At 44.8% G+C, this 16,893-nt stretch overlaps 1 protein-coding gene across 1 annotated transcript in view; it reads left to right on the plus strand.

Moving 5' to 3' along the window:
- SORBS1 (sorbin and SH3 domain containing 1) overlaps positions 1–16,893 on the plus strand; it is a 112,717-nt gene that overhangs the window by 51,258 nt on the left and 44,566 nt on the right. The window contains exons 13-17 of the mRNA XM_077930695.1: positions 845–919; positions 5,736–5,783; positions 6,002–6,131; positions 6,524–6,638; positions 12,147–12,230. Of these exons, the coding sequence (XP_077786821.1) occupies positions 845–919; positions 5,736–5,783; positions 6,002–6,131; positions 6,524–6,638; positions 12,147–12,230 (452 nt within the window). The remainder of the gene's footprint in view (positions 1–844; positions 920–5,735; positions 5,784–6,001; positions 6,132–6,523; positions 6,639–12,146; positions 12,231–16,893) is intronic.

Genomic DNA, 16,893 nt, shown 5'->3' on the forward strand with positions numbered 1-16,893 from the left:
TCAGCTGCCCTCTAAGGACTGGCTGGCTGATACTGACGGACAGTGTCTTGCAGTAAATAAAGATCCACAGGGAAAGGAAAAACTTTACTGAGGCAAAATCTTTGTTACATGCAATGTGCAATCAAAGAAAAAGAGAGAGAGAGAGAGAGAGAGAGAGAGAGAGAGAGAGAGAGTAGCTCGCTGAACACAGGGATTTATCTTTCCTGCCTCAGCGTGACCTTGAGGTAGCCAAAACAATAAGTGAGCCTGCTAGAACCTTCCAGCACTTTCCACTTTCTGTCCCCCAAAGACCTTAGTCATGACAGATACGTGTCCTGTTCTTCAGTTGTCTGGCATTGACTCTCTTGATGCCTCTCGCAACACTGCTATTTGTTTCTCTCTATTTATTTCTTGGGGACGCGGGTGGCGCTGTGGGTAAAACCTCAGTGCCTAGGACTTGCCGATCGTATGGTCGGCGGTTCGAATCCCCGCGGCGGGGTGAGCTCCCGTCGTTCGGTCCCAGCTCCTGCCCACCTAGCAGTTCGAAAGCACCCCTAAGTGCAAGTAGATAGATAGGTAAACGGTGGCGTCACGCTGGCCACGTGACCCAGAAGTAGCGAACCGCCATCTCAGGGAGACCACGAGCCACCCAGGGATGGGGCTTGAAAGAAGGGCGCAGAGATAGTTGGCCTCAGGGTACAGCAGAATGCTAAATGGATGTTTTCTGCACTTTTTTGCGGGGGGCTTCAACGTCAAATACAATTCTCGACATGCGCGTGCGAGGAGATTCACACCGATTTGTCCATCTCTCCCTTCATTTCTTTCCTCTCTGTCCTTTCCCCCAAAATGTGCTCTTTCTGCACAGACCCTCCTGAAGAAAACCCTTATTGCCCTACCTACAAATTCCCCGAACTTCCTGATATCCAGCCCCAAACCAAAGGTACCCACAAGCTTAGCCACTTGTTCTGTGTTTGGTTTTTAACCATCCTCTTAAATCTTTCACACTAGAGCGTGCTACTTAGTTGAATGCCTGTCCTTTCAGCATGGCTGGCTCTTGAGTGGTGCTCAGTTTGCCTCCTTGTGTGATGTGTGTGGAGGCAAAATACTTTCTAACCTTTTCTTCTCTGTCTGGAGTGTGTGATGTAACACTGTTTTCGAACGAGGGTGCGAGAAGCTTAATGGGGATAGGGAATTGGGGGAGTGACGTTTCCTCCACTGCTGTCCAACTCCCTTGCTTTTCTCCGCTGCAGAAGAAAATCCTTATTCTCCTACCTACCAGTTTCCTGTGTCTACTCCTAGCCCTAAATCTGAAGGTAAATAGTCGTGGTTGGCCAACGTTTCCTTTTGCACAAGCGCTGCTGCTGCTTCCTCCTCCTTAACTTTCCAACCAGAGTTTTCTTCCCCCTACCTTAGTTTGCTTCTTCCTAATGATCTGCTGTCAGTTAACTTTTTTGCCTTAACTGTCGGACCAGCTTTCTTGGCTTCGCCTTGCTCTCTCTGCTTTCTAACAGCCCCCGGACTAATGCAGCGGGACTTGGATCTGCTTGGTTTTTGTGTGCTCAATCCAAGGTACCCAGGCGCGCATCTGCAGTCGTTTACCTGGCACACTGAGCCCAATCCACCAAGCGCAAACGGCTTTGGATGGAACAGGACTGGTCTGAGAAGAGAGCCATTCGGTTGCACATTCCCCGTTCATTCCATGGGGGGCTTTGCTGAAAGCGGTCCCAGTGAATTGGGCTCATGATGCCAGCTAATTGATCACCCTGAAATAATAGCATTTAACCTAGTGTGTATTTTTAAAAAATATTGTCTTGCGTTTTTCCCTTCCCCTGACTACTTTTTAAAGATTACCTTAGCCGGGGTTTCCCAATTTTGGGTCTCCAGCTGTTTTTGGACTACAACTCCCACCAGTGGTCAGGGACGATGGGAATTGTAGTCCAAAAAAATAGCTGGAGACCCAAGCTTGGGAGATCCTGCCTTAGAAGAAAAAAGACTAACAAAATCAACTGAAAGAGATGACCAATTGATGTGACATTTAGTTAACACACAGAGACAGAATTTATACATAATCTTTTTTTAAAAAATATTATTTATTATAAATTATAATTAATATAATTATATATAAATTATTAATTATTAACATTTTTATGTCACATATGTATACATTATCATATTACATTACAGGGCATATTATAATATAATATCCAACATGTATACAAAGTTTATATACCAAATTTATGTACCTAAAGAAAGAAAAAAGAAAGACATAAAGCCATTTCAAAATAATATTTGTACCAACACTACGGACTTCCTATCAATCTCTTTGTATATTCTTTTTTAAAAAATGAATGTACTCTTATTATTGTATATTCCTTTACATTTTATCTAATACATTCTTATATCAATATGTACCCTTAATCTTGTTTCTCAACTCAATTTCTCTCCGACATCAATCGAATGCTAGCATAGATAGCGAACCTTTACTATATTTTTGAACATATGAATTTATACATATTCAGTGTATAGCGGTGCATTTATACTGTGCGATTTTGCACATATTTATACGTATCTTAGCATTTTACGTGTCATGTATGATACGTAAAAGTTCTAAATATGTATCAATATGTATATGTATAATCGTGCATTTATGCTCTGACTCAAAATGTTTAGACTCATTGAAGCTCCTCTGATTCTGGCCCCCGGTTAGCTGCCCCCTCCCCCATGCACTTCTAGATAAACTTAGATATTTGTACCTGTGTAATACTTCCTACTTCGTTGGCGGTGTGGGGCTTGCTGGGGGCTGCCTTTCCATAGCCGGTGCACTCTCAGTGGCAACAAGTACAAGCTCTTAGATGCGCAGAATCTGGCATGCTGTCTGTAAAAGTGACCCATAGCTCAAGACTTTAGAAAAACCCTTTTGGAAACGCATGTGTTTTGCATGTATGAGGCTCACCCTCTGACACCAGGGGTTAAAAAAATGGTCTCTGGTGGCAGAAGAACCTGTGTCAGAGATCCCAGATAACAAGATTCTGTGTCAGAGATCCCGGATAACAAGATTCTGTTCCATCTTATGTGGGCATTTGAGGCCTTCAGTCAAAATGCTATGCACTGCAAGGAATGCCTGTGCGATAAAGTTATTTACAACATGGACTCGGAAGCCACTTAGCAGCAAATGAATGTTTAGAATATTTCAGCCCCTTTGCGGTACCGGCAGTGTTGCGTCCGATGCTCCAGAGCGACCCAGGACACCAAGGTTGGAAACCGTCTGGTGTGGAATTGTTATTCTGTCAGCTACTGCGATTACTAGATGCATCTCAGACGTGTTGCAGGAGGAGGGGACGACGACTTTCCTAAGCCCTTGTTGAGCACCATGGCAAACTATTTGTGGCAACGTCTTATAATGAGATTGCTGCCGCAGGAACCTTGCTGAGTATGCCAAGCCTAGGAGGACAGCCTGCGTGCTGTTTTGGAGCATTGGGTGGTGAAAAAGCAGATTTCTAGCTTGTTTTAAAGCTTGCGGGTCTGTTTTATTGTTACAGAGAATGAACGCTTTCTACAGCAGGAGGCTGCCATCGCTTCAAGAAGGTTTTGCTCTTGCTTAAGGCAAGAGAGTGCGGGTGGCGCTGTGGGTTAAACCACAGAGCCTAGGACTTGCCGATCAGAAGGTCGGCGGTTCGAATCCCCGCGACGGGGTGAGCTCCCGTTGTTCAGTCCCTGCTCCTGCCCACCTAGCAGTTTGAAAGCACGTCAAAGTACAAGTAGATAAATAGGTACCGCTCCAGCGGGAAGGTAAACGGCGTTTCCATGCGCTGCTCTGGTTCGCCAGAAGCGGCTTAGTCATGCTGGCCACATGACCCGGAAGCTGTACGCCGGCTCCCTTGGCCAATAAAGCGAGATGAGCGCCGCAACCCCAGAGTCGGTCACGACTGGAGCTAATGGTCAGGGGTCCCTTTACCTTTAAGGCAAGAGAACTGGGGACTTGGGCAATGGACCCAAGTGCTTTTCTTCTGTGCCACAGTGGCAGCGTTCAAGCTGAGAAAACTGATAGCCAACCTAAACTGTCAAGTGCAGATAACCAGAGGATGAAGTGAAGCTTTCAGCTCAGTGGGAATCGGGTGGTATGGGGAGCCAACGAGAATCCTTGTAGGCCTGTAAATAAACATCAGGGCCTGACTTCTCTCTCTGAGCAAGCTAATGTTCAGGTGTGTCGGCTGGCATGCAGATATGCTGAGTCCATCTGCCTGTCTTGACTCAGAAGGCTTCTTCTTTCCACTTTAAGGCAGTGGAAAGCTCCAGGTCAGCCTTCCCAAACAATTCTGCACCGTGAGAATTCTGCAACAGCTAAAATGCTGCCAAGGGTCCTCAGAAGTATAGAGGTGTGACCTTGCTTGAGGATGATTAGATCTTCATACAAACATAGTGGAAACTGGTCAGTCAAATGAGAAGGCCTCAGAACTGTTGGTGGGTAATGGGCAGGAGGTAATGGACAGTCTTTCTAGGGATGAATGGAATACCAGCACCCATTTCCCAACCCAGAGTTTATTTATTTTATTCCATTTTGCTAATCAGTGCTGCTATGGTGTTGGGAATGAGGATATTTTCAGCAGTCCCTATGAAAAATAGGATTCCTATACAGTGGTACCTCGGGTTAAGTACTTAATTCGTTCTGTAGGTCCGTTCTTAACCTGAAACTGTTCTTAACCTGAAGCACCACTTTAGCTAATGGGGCCTCCTGCTGCCGCCGCGCTGCCGAAACACGATTTCTGTTCTCATCCTGAAGCAAAGTTCTTAACCTGAAGCACTATTTCTGGGTTAGTGGAGTCTGTAACCTGAAGCGTATGTAACCTGAGGTACCACTGTATATCTAGATTGGTGGGCATTCTTTCACAAATGCTGTTACTCTGAAGAAGAAGAAGAAGAAGAAAGACATATGTAATTTGGAACACAAGTTTTCTAGAACTGAGCATAATAAGATGCTGAGTTGATGTGGAGGGCCTTCTTAGTAGTGGCACCCACCCTGTGGAACGCCCTCCCATCAGATGTCAAGGAAATAAACAACTAACTGACTTTCAGAAGGCATCTGAAGGCAAGTTTTAAATGTTTGATGTTTTGTTGTGTTTTTAATATTCTGTTGGGAGCCGCCCAGAGTGGCTGGGGAAACCCGGCCAGGTGGGCGGCATATAAATAAAATCATCATCATCATCCAGCCATTCTAGTAGTCAAGCATGGAAGGAGGAGGAGCTCTCACAGCCACATGCACAAAGGTAAACATGGGAACACGTGTGTATTTATGTGTTTCGTAAAATTTGTATACTGCTGGCTTATAGAACAAACCTCAAAGTGGTTTATGAAAAAGTTAAAACAATTAAATTATCACTGAAAAAGATATTCCCCTAGTTTAAAACATCCAGAAAGTTTAAAACCAGAATAGAGCAGACAAAACAAATCAAAGCTCATGCAAACTTTCTAAACTGCTGTGTGGGGTCGTTTAGGCAAAGAGGCTTTCAGCTGGTGCTGAAAGGAATAACTGCGGTATTTCAAACACCTGCCTTTTCCATGGTTAGAGAGGAACCTTGCAGACCTCTCTCTCTTCCCTCTCTCATTTCCTCCTGCTGCCGTTCCCCACAGGGATGAGAACACTGAAAACGATACCTGCATTTGCCCTTGGAACCCTGTAAGGACAGAAGGCGAAACTCTTTTAAGTCATAGGTGCATAATGACATACCTGTGGTGATTGTAAATCGTTTGTTTTCCAGATGAAGATTCCGATTCCTATGTGCCTCAGTACTCCTTTTACAAAGACAGTAAGTACCTGGATGTTTCAAAGTCTGAGGTGAACTCATGTAAACGCTAAAGATTTGAATGGTATGAAAGAGAGCATGTTGGTGGGCTCTTTGTTGAATCCCATTATCGTGGTGCTTCTAGAACGCAAAACCTTTAACGTTTTAGAACATTGAGATCTCGTCGTTTCCCTTTCAGACGTAACCATGTTGTGTGTGTGTTTTTCATGCTCCCTTTTCAGCAAGAGCACAGACTTCAGTACCCCGTTCCAAGAGCGAGAACGACACTATCGACATGGAGAAAGTGGTCAAGAGATCTGCCACTCTGCCCCTGCCAGCTCGTACCTCTTCTCTTAAACCGAGCACTGAAAGGTAACTTGGTTTTTCCTCGCCAGGAGCGCTTTAACTTGCGCCACCTGTTTTGCCACAAGCCTCTGAATTTTCCCTCAGTTCAAACCAAGTGTGTTTGGTGCAGTGAGAAAGGAGAGGTGCTTGCATACTTTGTGCGTGCATCTGGTTCCAAACATAAGGCAGTAATTACAGTTTGGTTAATGGGCTCCAGCGCATTTTTGACAACAGGAATTATGCTTTGGCGTATCAGTGTAGGAAGTCAAAGAAACTCCTCACACCCCTAATTTGAACCACACGGTTCTCCAAGCCTGATTTTTGCTTTTGGTTGAAGCATTTTTGTGATAAAACTAGGATTAGCCTCCCAGTGAAAATATTTCATTTCTGTAACAACAACAAACTATATTCCGCCCCAGGAATGATTGGGAGCCTCCGGACAAGAAGGTGGACACAAGAAAATACCGCGCTGAACCTAAAAGCATTTATGAATATCAGCCAGGAAGGTCCTCTGTTCTGAACAATGAAAAATTGGTAATGTTAATTTTATCTTACTAATACGCTTTCCCCTCTTCCTGCACCGCTGGCATGCTTCCATGTGGCTAGGTTTTACAGTCTTGTTTTTTAAGTTTCCGTCTAAACTTATATTTAACATCTTAAAAATCCTCCGTCCTGTTCGAAAACAGCTGGTGAATAGGCCAAGGCCCCTTCACTGTTGCAAAGTTCTTTGGAGTGTGTTGAATGTGGTTGGTTCGCTTGCCAAATACTTAATAATCCGTGTTGGACACCACAATCTGTTGGGTGGTGGGCCTGATTTTTAACGCCTTGTGTTATTGGTGCATTCAGTGTGGAATCTAAGCAACAATGAGTTTTAAATAGGAGAGTTTCCACAAGGTTTTTAAGTTAAGAGAAAGCAGGCTTTGTTTCTTCTCTTTTGCTTTTGGGTTCTTCCTGTGGCCAAGGTTTGGAACATAAGGACCCTCCAGAGTTTCAGATGGAGATGTTAGGAATCGGACCTACGACCTTCCGCATGCAGCTCCAAACCAATGAGTTTTGGTTTCATAAATTCATCTGTGCTCCTTCCCCATACAGCAAGTATCCTGGGCAAAAGCTCCGCTTGTGGGCGAAAGCTCAGCTGACGGAAGGTCTGACGGAAGGTGTGTTTCAAAACATCTGGAGAGCATCATTATATCTGTAGGCTGCTGTAGAGTCTGTGCCATCTTGCAGAGATAATAATGGGCTAAATGGACCATAGAGTATCTGCAAAAGATCCCAGATTCAGTCCCCAGGACCTCCAAGCAGGTCTTGAGACATCCTCAGCAGTGGCCGACCTTTGGGTCTCATATTTCTCCAGCACCCTGTGTGAGGCCAAAAATCAGCAACCCACCCACCACCTTCCATTCTACATCATAGGTTTTTAAACTAAAGATTCAATTCATAGAGCAGGCATCCCCAACCTGCAGCCCTCCAGATGTTTTGGCCTACAACTCCCATGAGCCTTAGCTAACAGAACCAGTGGTCAGGGATGATGGGAATTGTAGTCCAAAACATCTGGAGGGCCGAAGTTTGGGGATGCCTGTCATAGCGTCTTTTTCACAGTTCGTTTACAGTCGTCTCTTTTTTCAAAGCGGGCCATATTTGATGAAGTAAAGGGCCGTGAGTTGTTAACCTTTTTTTAGGATTGAAGTCGTTGAGGTTTTTTTAGGATTTTACCCCAGGAAATAAACTGCTATGGGGGCCGGATTAAACCAACCGATGGGCCAGGTTAGGCCCCCGAAACGGACTTTGGGCATTCCTGGATGTAGTGAGAGACACTTTTGGCATAGACATCCTATAGTTTGGGGGGAAAGAGAGGGAAGGGGTGTTGTTTTTTCACTCTGTTGCACAGTGTTAGTGTAGCGGGTTGTGTCAGCATAACACAGGCCTTTTGCACCTCACAGACATTGCGAGAGATTAGGGGGTCCAGACTTGGGTTGGTTGTGTTCAGTTGATGACAGCATGACTTGTTTGTATGTGGGTTGTGGTGCCGCCAAAGTTCCACTCCCCTAAACCCACCACTGTCCTCTGTCTGAAGCACTGGAGAGAAACTCCCGGTCAGCATAGCCAATTCTGAGTTTGATGGCCCAAGGGTCTGAGTCCATAAAAGGCGGCTTCCTATTTCCCTGTGATCTGCACAAGGCAGCATTTTATGTTTGTACAGAGCTTTGCGAAGTTTCGAAGCTGTTTCTCATTAGGCAGAAGGAAGTCTGTGTTTAAAATACCATAATTGGCTCAGTTCAAATGATTGTGGTCTAGGAGGATTGTGAACAAGCCACAGACTTTCCTCTCTCTCGTGTGTAGCCGCCCTTTTGATTTTTTCCGTTCTTTGCTATGATGTCCAAGCTGACAAATTAGCTCTGGGCAAGAACACACATGGAACATAATAGTGCCACTATATTCTGCTCTGGTCAGACCTCACCTGGAGTACTGTGTCTAGTTCTGGGCACCACAGTTCAAGAAGGACACTGACAAACTGGAACGTGTCCAGAGGAGGGCAACCAAAATGGTCAAAGGCCTGGAAACGATGCCTTATGAGGAACGGCTAAGGGAGCTGGGCATGTTTAGCCTGGAGAAGAGGAGGTTAAGGGGTGATATGATAGCCATGTTCAAATATATAAAAGGATGTCATATAGAGGAGGGAGAAAGGTTGTTTTCTGCTGCTCCAGAGAAGCGGACACGGAGCAATGGATCCAAACTACAAGAAAGAAGATTCCACCTCAACATTAGGAAGAACTTCCTGACAGTAAGAGCTGTTTGACAGTGGAATTTGCTGCCAAGGAGTGTGGTGGAGTCTCCTTCTTTGGAGGTCTTTAAGCAGAGGCTTGACAACCATATGTCAGGAGTGCTCTGATGGTGTTTCCTGCTTGGCAGGGGGTTGGACTCGATGGCCCTTGTGGTCTATTCCAGCTCTATGATTCTATGATTCTACAGTTTATTCACACATCTGAACCCCGTTCGCATCTAAGTGGGAGCCTTAAATTAGTATGAAAAGAGGTGTGTGGTTGAGGGAAGCTGAACCTTTCCCCCATCTTGCCTCCTTAAGCTCTGTATAGCTCAAGCACTTTCTCCCCAGGCTGTCTCACTTCCAGTATCAGAAAAGCCCTCAGAGCCTGATATTTGCAAAGAAGACGACTAGAGATGCTTGAGGAATTAAGTCTTTGCAGATTTCTAAACAAAAGGACCTGAATCTCTTCCTGACATGCTGATTGGCACTTAGCTGTCCGTCAGATCCAACTGTCGTGATCCAGCATTATCTGTGCAGTTTGGACATACCAAAATGCACATTTAAATATATATTTTGAGAGAAAATGAACATTTAAATATGTATTTGGTTGTGTGTGTGTGTGTGTTGGAAGGATTCTTCTGTAGCCCAGAAATTCCAAATTTATCTAAGAATGGAATGGAATGATGGGACTAAATACACGAAAGTGTCATAGGCTAGCAGTCGACAGCTTACAGATATGGTTACAACATTGTCATAGCTTTGCTCGTCTCACAGGCAGAGAGGTATAGAGCAGGTTAATTCTGAACTGCTCCTAGCTCAATTAAAGTTTGTCCAGGTTTCCAGCCTTACAAGGCAAATTTTTTTCTTTAAGTTTTAGAAGGCTCTTAAGTGGTTTTGTCTAAAAACTCTCTTATAGAACCGTAGTGTGGGAAGGTCTCTCTGGGGCAAATTGCAGCTAGGGTGCTAAGGGTTAATTTCCTCCGCACCCTTACCAAGTCCTTAACTGGTTCAGAGGTGGGGAAAAGAGACTAGGGACTCAGCTATACAGCTGCAGATAAAAAGTTTTAAATGTGTTTTAAGGTGCAATATACAAATGTGACACTAGATGGCGAAAGGGAGCTTTGCAAAATTCAACGTATTTCCCCAAACGTTTTTTTAAAAAAGCATCTTCACAGCGTTTTTTATATCTGTGTCGATTCCAACTCGGAGGAAAATTCTGAGCACAGGACTCAGGCATGCGTAATATCACAAGTAGTTTAAACATTTGAGATGTGTTGAAAGTGAAAACTAGAGTTATCTGGTATTTGGTTCCTGCTAGCTGGAATCCTTGTTGAACTAGCAGAAAGAGTTTTGTGGAATGCCAGAGCTTACTATTTTTCTTTGCTTTTGGCTGCTAAGGGGTACTTAGAAAAATACCAATCAGGCCTGCAAGGTGTCTAGCAGACTCTGCAAGAGCTTCTGGGACTTTGCTAGAAGAGGCCTGAGTCAACATGACTCATCTCAACCAAGGGCTAATGTCTTTAGCGCCCTTGACAGTTAAGGGTCTCATAGCATCTTTTTGCAATGGAAAGATTGGGGAAAGTGATTGACTTACGATGAGCCAGAAAGGAAATGTTAATATTCCTTCCCCCCTCTTAAACTATAAAAAAACAAAACACATCTCTGTAATTTGTCAGACAATCTCACTGCTGCAGTCAAGTGACCCCAAAGCACAGAAATAATGGGGGCGGTGTATTCCTGGGACCAACAAGAATGCTAGTCGCTTTGTATAGCTGGAATGTCACTTTCATTTTGAGTTTGGAGTCCATCTGCGCTTGCCAAGCAAAACATTATTCTGCTGTATTCAGTCCCTCGTGCTAACATCATCCAAGGAGAATGGAACCAAAACACTGTGCAGTAGCTATCGTTTGGGAAGATTAAATCACCTTTTAACCCAGGTGGAGTCAGCACATTTCCCAGATTTCAAAATTATGGTATCAGGTACACCTCAACTTGTTTTATATTTGATGCAAAGCAGTTTGCTCCACTAAGAGCCAATGTTTAAATGTGCTCAGGTATTCAGTGTACCGTGGTTCTAATTAACTACATCATTAAGAGCTCCAGCTTGTTGCTTTAAAACAGAATTTAAGAACAAAAAGGGAGAGCCTTTCTTGGTAGTCATTCTGTTCCTGTCCTGTCCTGTCCTGTCCCTACTCTGTTGGTTTTGTCTGAACTCTTAACCAATACCCTTGTATTAAATGTTGGTGGTCTGACAGAACAGAGTCTTGTGTGTCCATTCCCCTTAGAGACTTCTCAGTAACATGCTTTCTCTAACTGCGTCCTCTTTAGTTTAGAATTTCACCCTTCATCCTGTTTGCCATTTATGAAAAAGGGTTTCTCACATATCCATGTGCTGTTAAAGATGCCGTGTTCTGCACTGACACATAAATGGGGGGGGGGTGTAGCTGAAGCGGCCAGCGTCGCAATTTCCATTGCGACCCAAAGTCTTAATTTTGCAGAAGGGTGTTTTTCAGCGATTGAATGTTCTGTGTGGATTTTTCTGGAAATTTAAGCAGGACTTAACAGGCTTTATTCACATGTTATATTTAGTGAAAAGGAAAGTCACGTGTCTCCATATGTCGCCCCACTGTTGCTGACTACGTCGTCTGCATTTCAGCTGAGAGGAAATTTGATTTCACCAGCTCTCCATTTGCTTGTCAATACAGTGGTACCTTGGGTTAAGTACTTAATTCGTTCCGGAGGTCCGTACTTAACCTGAAACTGTTCTTAACCGGAAGCACCACTTTAGCTAATGGGGCCTCCTGCTGCTGCGCCGCCGGAGCACGATTTCTGTTCTCATTCTGAAGCAAAGTTCTTAATCCGAGGTACTATTTCTGGGTTAGCGGAGTCTGTAACCTGAAGCGTATGTAACCTGAAGCGTATGTAACCCGAGGTACCACTGTAATGGCATTATCTGTCCTGGTTCAGAAATGACCCATCTTCCTTCCCTGACACATTTGACACTCTGTATTGAGTTTCGCCAGTGACATTAGTTCAATTCTATGCCTGTCTACTGAGATGCAAGCGCCATTGAATTCAATGGTACTTACTCCCAAGGAGCTGTGCATGACCGCAACTTACATTGCCAAGCAATGGGGTGTAGGCTGCCAATTGAATGCCTCATAAGCCACGGGGGGGGGGGGGGGGCGCAGAACGCCGCATCTTTAACAGCCCTTTCCTATTCTCTACATAATGTTGTCGTTCTCTTTCTTCCATTCCCGTATCGCCAACTCCTTTAGACTCGGGATATAAGCCCAGAAGAGATAGATTTAAAGAATGAGCCTTGGTATAAATTCTTTTCGGAATTGGAGTTTGGGAAACCGGTAAGTTTTGATGGTCACAGCCATTAAAAAAGCAAAACAAAAACCCACCCTGCCTTACAAAACGCACATGCAACACTCCCGCCTCCATTCTGATTATAGATATGACCGTAAGACACACACAAAAAATGCAACCTTGGGGTTTTTTTTAACAACAAAAAAAGCAGAAAGAATTTCTGTTTGCGCATCAAGCCACAGATGTACAGCCTCTTAATGATATCTGGAATTCACTAAACTTGTGTCAGCAGTACTGGTGGCCATTCGTATGCCGAAGTTTAGTATGCCACTGCAATTCATGAGAAATGGTATTTCCTTTATTTTCCAGTGGGTGCTTCCCGTTCCCCTAGCAACAGCAAAGGCGGCCATTTTCTTTCTTGCTAAATAACTTCAAACCATGGTGCCCTCATCAACTCTTGCCAACTCTTTCCTGAAATCTTTGGCCAGCAGGATGGATCCTGTACAATACACATAGCTTGTCCCTCCCTCCTTATGCGCCGCTGCTTTTCTCTCAGCCACGGTGCTCCGAGGAAGCTGCAGTTGCGGCAAAAATCCCAGAAATGTCCTGATGGACAGGCCCGTTGTGTTAATCTTTCTCACATTATTCAAAGTGGGTTTCAGATGCAGGAGTGTCATATCAGAATGCTGCAACACAAACAACCGAACTGAGAATTTGATTCCATTGTCATGTTGCATTTATGCTGCCTAGCATATTGAAGGTGCTTTACCAATATTAAATTATTGTGGTGGTTTCATGTTCGTGTTCATATTTTTGAGAGGCAACCAGGTGGAAGAATTCTGCTGGGATGGATAATTCACCCAATTCACACAGATAGTCCTGCATGCAGAATCCAACAGAAATTGAAAGTCTTTGATGGTTAATCCGTTCTTACGTAACTTTAGAACATTTCTGGTTGGGCACAGTTTTTCATGGGATGACTTCCGAAACCAATCGCAATCCACCCAAGTTTTGCTCTTGAAATAATTTTCATTAAGATTTCCACACCTTACAAATGGTCATGAAATGCAGAATTAATTTTTAAAAAAAACCTATCATAACAACTAAATTTGGGGCACATGTTTTGCATATTAACATGATAAATTAGGAAGGCGGCTCCCTCCCATTAGTGTCAGTTAAGCCCTAAACTCAGACCAGAAGCTTAGGACTGAGGGTTCTTTGGCATCAAGTCTGCCCAGAAAATCCTCCTTGAGTTTTTCCTCTCACACATTGTATAAATGGGTCCCATTGATCAGAAAAATTGTCCCTGGGTTAGCTTCTCTGCCAGAGCAAGAGCCCATACCTTTGACCATGAAGGTCAAACTATTCCCACCTGAGCCTATTCCTCCAGTTTTGTAAGAAGTGGAACAGATCTAGGTTTCCTTTTGCACGTTATGGGGATTCAAGAGAGCCAGGTGATCAAAACCACCACCCCCCTCCAGCAAATCACTGTATTTTTCGCTCTACAGGACGCACCCAACCATAGGACGCACCTTGTTTTAGAGGGGGAGAAGAAGAAAAAAAAAATCTCCCCCTCTCTGCTCAGCGCCCTTTCAGCGAAGCGGCAGGAGAAACGGAGCCTCTTCCATTTCGGCTGCCACTTCGCTGAAGGGGCAGTGCACAGAGAGAGGGGGATTTTTTTCTTGTTCTCCCCCTCTAAAACAAGGTGCATTCTGTGTGTTCAAGGTGTGTTCACCCGAAGCCTCCGGAGTCGCTGCGCACTGACCCCTCTCACTCTCCAGGCTTCCTTTTGCTCAACCCGAAGCCTGCGGAGCGCAGCGGGAACTTGCGCTGCTCTCCGAAGGCTTCAGGGATGGGCACCTGAAGCCTCCGGAACGCAGTGGGAACTCGTGCTGCGCTCTGGAGGCTTCAGGTGACTACCTTGGAAGCCTGGAGAGAGAGGGGGGTCGGTTCAGACCCACCCCTCTCGCTCTCCAGGCTTCAGCGAAAGCAATGCGAAGCCAAGGAGCTTGGAGGGAGCGCTCCCTCTGCGCTTCGGAGGCTTCGCGTTGCTATCGCTGAAGCCAAGGATCCTTGCATTCTCTCCATAGGACGCACACACATTTCCCCTTCATTTTTGGAGGGGAAAAAGTGGTCCTATAGAGCGAAAAATACGGTAGAAATTGGGGTGAAACAGGAGCAGAAATTGCCAACGTTCTCTTATTAATTCCATGTATGGAATGGAAAACAACCCACACAATACAATTGGTATACATTGTTGTTGTTTCTGTCAATTTACAAATGATAGAGAATTGATTCTGTTTCCCCCTCGATTGCATTGTTTCCTCTGTATTTAAATTGAATAGAGTGGAACAATGCGGTGACAACATAATTTATGTAATCAATTAAGCTGCGTAATTTCACCACAGCGGACAGCGATTACAAATAGCATGGTTTTTGGCGGTTGATGAACTGGAGCAAAGAGAAGCAGCAATGAATACAGGGTGGAATGGAAATCTGGGCTCCTTACATCCCTGGTTGTAAGAGCCATGAAATTTGTGGCCTTTAGGACTGAAAATGCACTCTGCAGCGTTCCAAGTGCATTCCCAGCTAGCGATCAGATTCCATCGAAACATTCATTTGGTTTTCTTCTTTTTTCACTTTTACAAAAGTGCAAAATGCTATCAGCAAAGTGAAGTTCTGCCAATTCCCCTTTGCTTACCCCCGCAGTGCTAAGGAAAGCTCCGCTGTTGAAATTCTCACTTTAAGTTCCCTATTAAAGTCATGGGAATCCTCTTAAGTAGGAAATCTGGATACCCAGCTAGGGATTAGAAGGGCAGATTATTCCATTAGAGACAGCCATTTTAATAGGCCTACATTGAATTTATAACAGGGTCCTTTTTTTCATCGTAAAATCTGCCAATATGGGCAGGAAGGAGGTGAAGTTTTAGCTGAAAGAGCAGAGAAAGAAGTGTCCTGCTGTGAAATTGTAAAAAACAAAACAAAACCCCAACCCTTTGTCTGTGAAACATTTGCCAAGATGAGTTTGAAGTTGTTTCCTTGTTCCTCACTCAGCACAGACAGGCATGAACAGCGTAGATATATATATAAACTGTGCTTCTTCACATTTCCTCAGCAATAACTCCAGCCATAGTGATGGCTTGTTTTTTTAATGTGTGATGCCCTCAGGTTAAATACTTCAGTACTCTCCAGTACTGAATACTATGCTCCCCCAAATAAGCTGGAACTGAAAGCCATTAGGAAACGTGATTTCTGACTGAAAGCTTTATTTTGGCACGTGTTTCATTTGAGCATATTGAAGAACCAGTTTGGATAGGGCGGGCATGGCCAGACATGGCCCTCCAAATGTTTTGAGACTACAGTTCCCATCATCCCTGACCACTGGTCCTGTTAGCTAGGGATGATGGGAGTTGCAGTCCCAAAACATATGGAGGGCCAAGTTTGGCCATGCCTGGGACAGGGAGAGAAACCTCTATCGGAACACCCTGAGGACCCCTTTTAAAGGTGACTCACGCCATTTTTCATTGGTCTCCAACTGTGAGCTTGGGGACAACATAGCTTTTTTCAAGCCCACAGTCAAATCTGGACAACCGTGGCCTATGGTACATTGGTGTGTGTTTTAGTCCCCTATTGGACTGAAGCCAGGACTGAAGCTAAGTCCAATGGGACAATGGCCCCTGGTGGGACAGCCAATCTCATCTCTCCTCTCCTTGCACCGCTATATCTCAAGACCATAGGCCTTCCAAGAGGACCTGAGGACTCTTACTGGGAAGGTTTATGGCAGGCTTCCTCAACCTCAGCCCTCCAGATGTTTTGAGACTACAATTCCCATCATCCCTGACCTCTGGTCCTGCTAGCTAGGGATCATGGGAGTTGTAGGCCAAAAACATCTGGAGGGCCGAGGTTGAGGAAGCCTGGTTTATGGCCTTCTTGTGCCTATGAACATGGGCCATCACATTAGGACTATTATTCCCTTCATCGTTTGAGGGACTGCCCTGTTCTGATTTGATCTCCCTTTCTGCACCACGCATTTTCTTCAACTACAATCTCTACAGATATACTCTGTGTTCTCAACATTAGTGCCTGAGCCACTGGTGGTTCAAATAGCCTATGAAGTGCTAATAATAGTGTCCAGGATGGGCTCTTACTGCCCATGTTTTATCAGTTTCTCCTGCTACCTCAATTTCCGCTTTCACTAGCTCCAACTGGAATGGCTTTGGTGCAGACAACTCTGGCCTTGTCACCTGGGCCGATGATGGATTCCCATGGCCCTTCTTTTATCCCTGCCCTCCCAGGTGTGTTGGTCCCAGTGGTACCTACTTCCCCCAATGTTTTGACTCGTGGGCTTCAACTGGCCTGTTGACCAACATTTCTGTGGTTATCTCCACAACTCTGGTCTTGGTTTTGCTGGAAGCTTCTATTTCCTCTATGAATGGTTAGCACATGGGCTCAAGGCAGAACAGCTCAAACTTGTTGCTGTGAATCCTGGTTTTTACTTGATTTAGATGGATACTGCTGTTCTGGTCACGCCACCCATGCTTCTAGTATATTAGAAACCACCAAGTTGGAAATCTCCTTGGGAGGGATGGAATGGCATGGTGTATCATTCCTCACCAGCATTTAATACAGAAAAAGTACCGTATTTTTCTCTCCATAAGACGCACCCGACCATAAGACGCACCTAGTTTTAGAGGAGGAGAACAAGGGGGG

The sequence above is a fragment of the Podarcis muralis genome, chromosome 6, assembly GCF_964188315.1.
Source record: "Podarcis muralis chromosome 6, rPodMur119.hap1.1, whole genome shotgun sequence".
NCBI lineage: Eukaryota > Metazoa > Chordata > Lepidosauria > Squamata > Lacertidae > Podarcis > Podarcis muralis.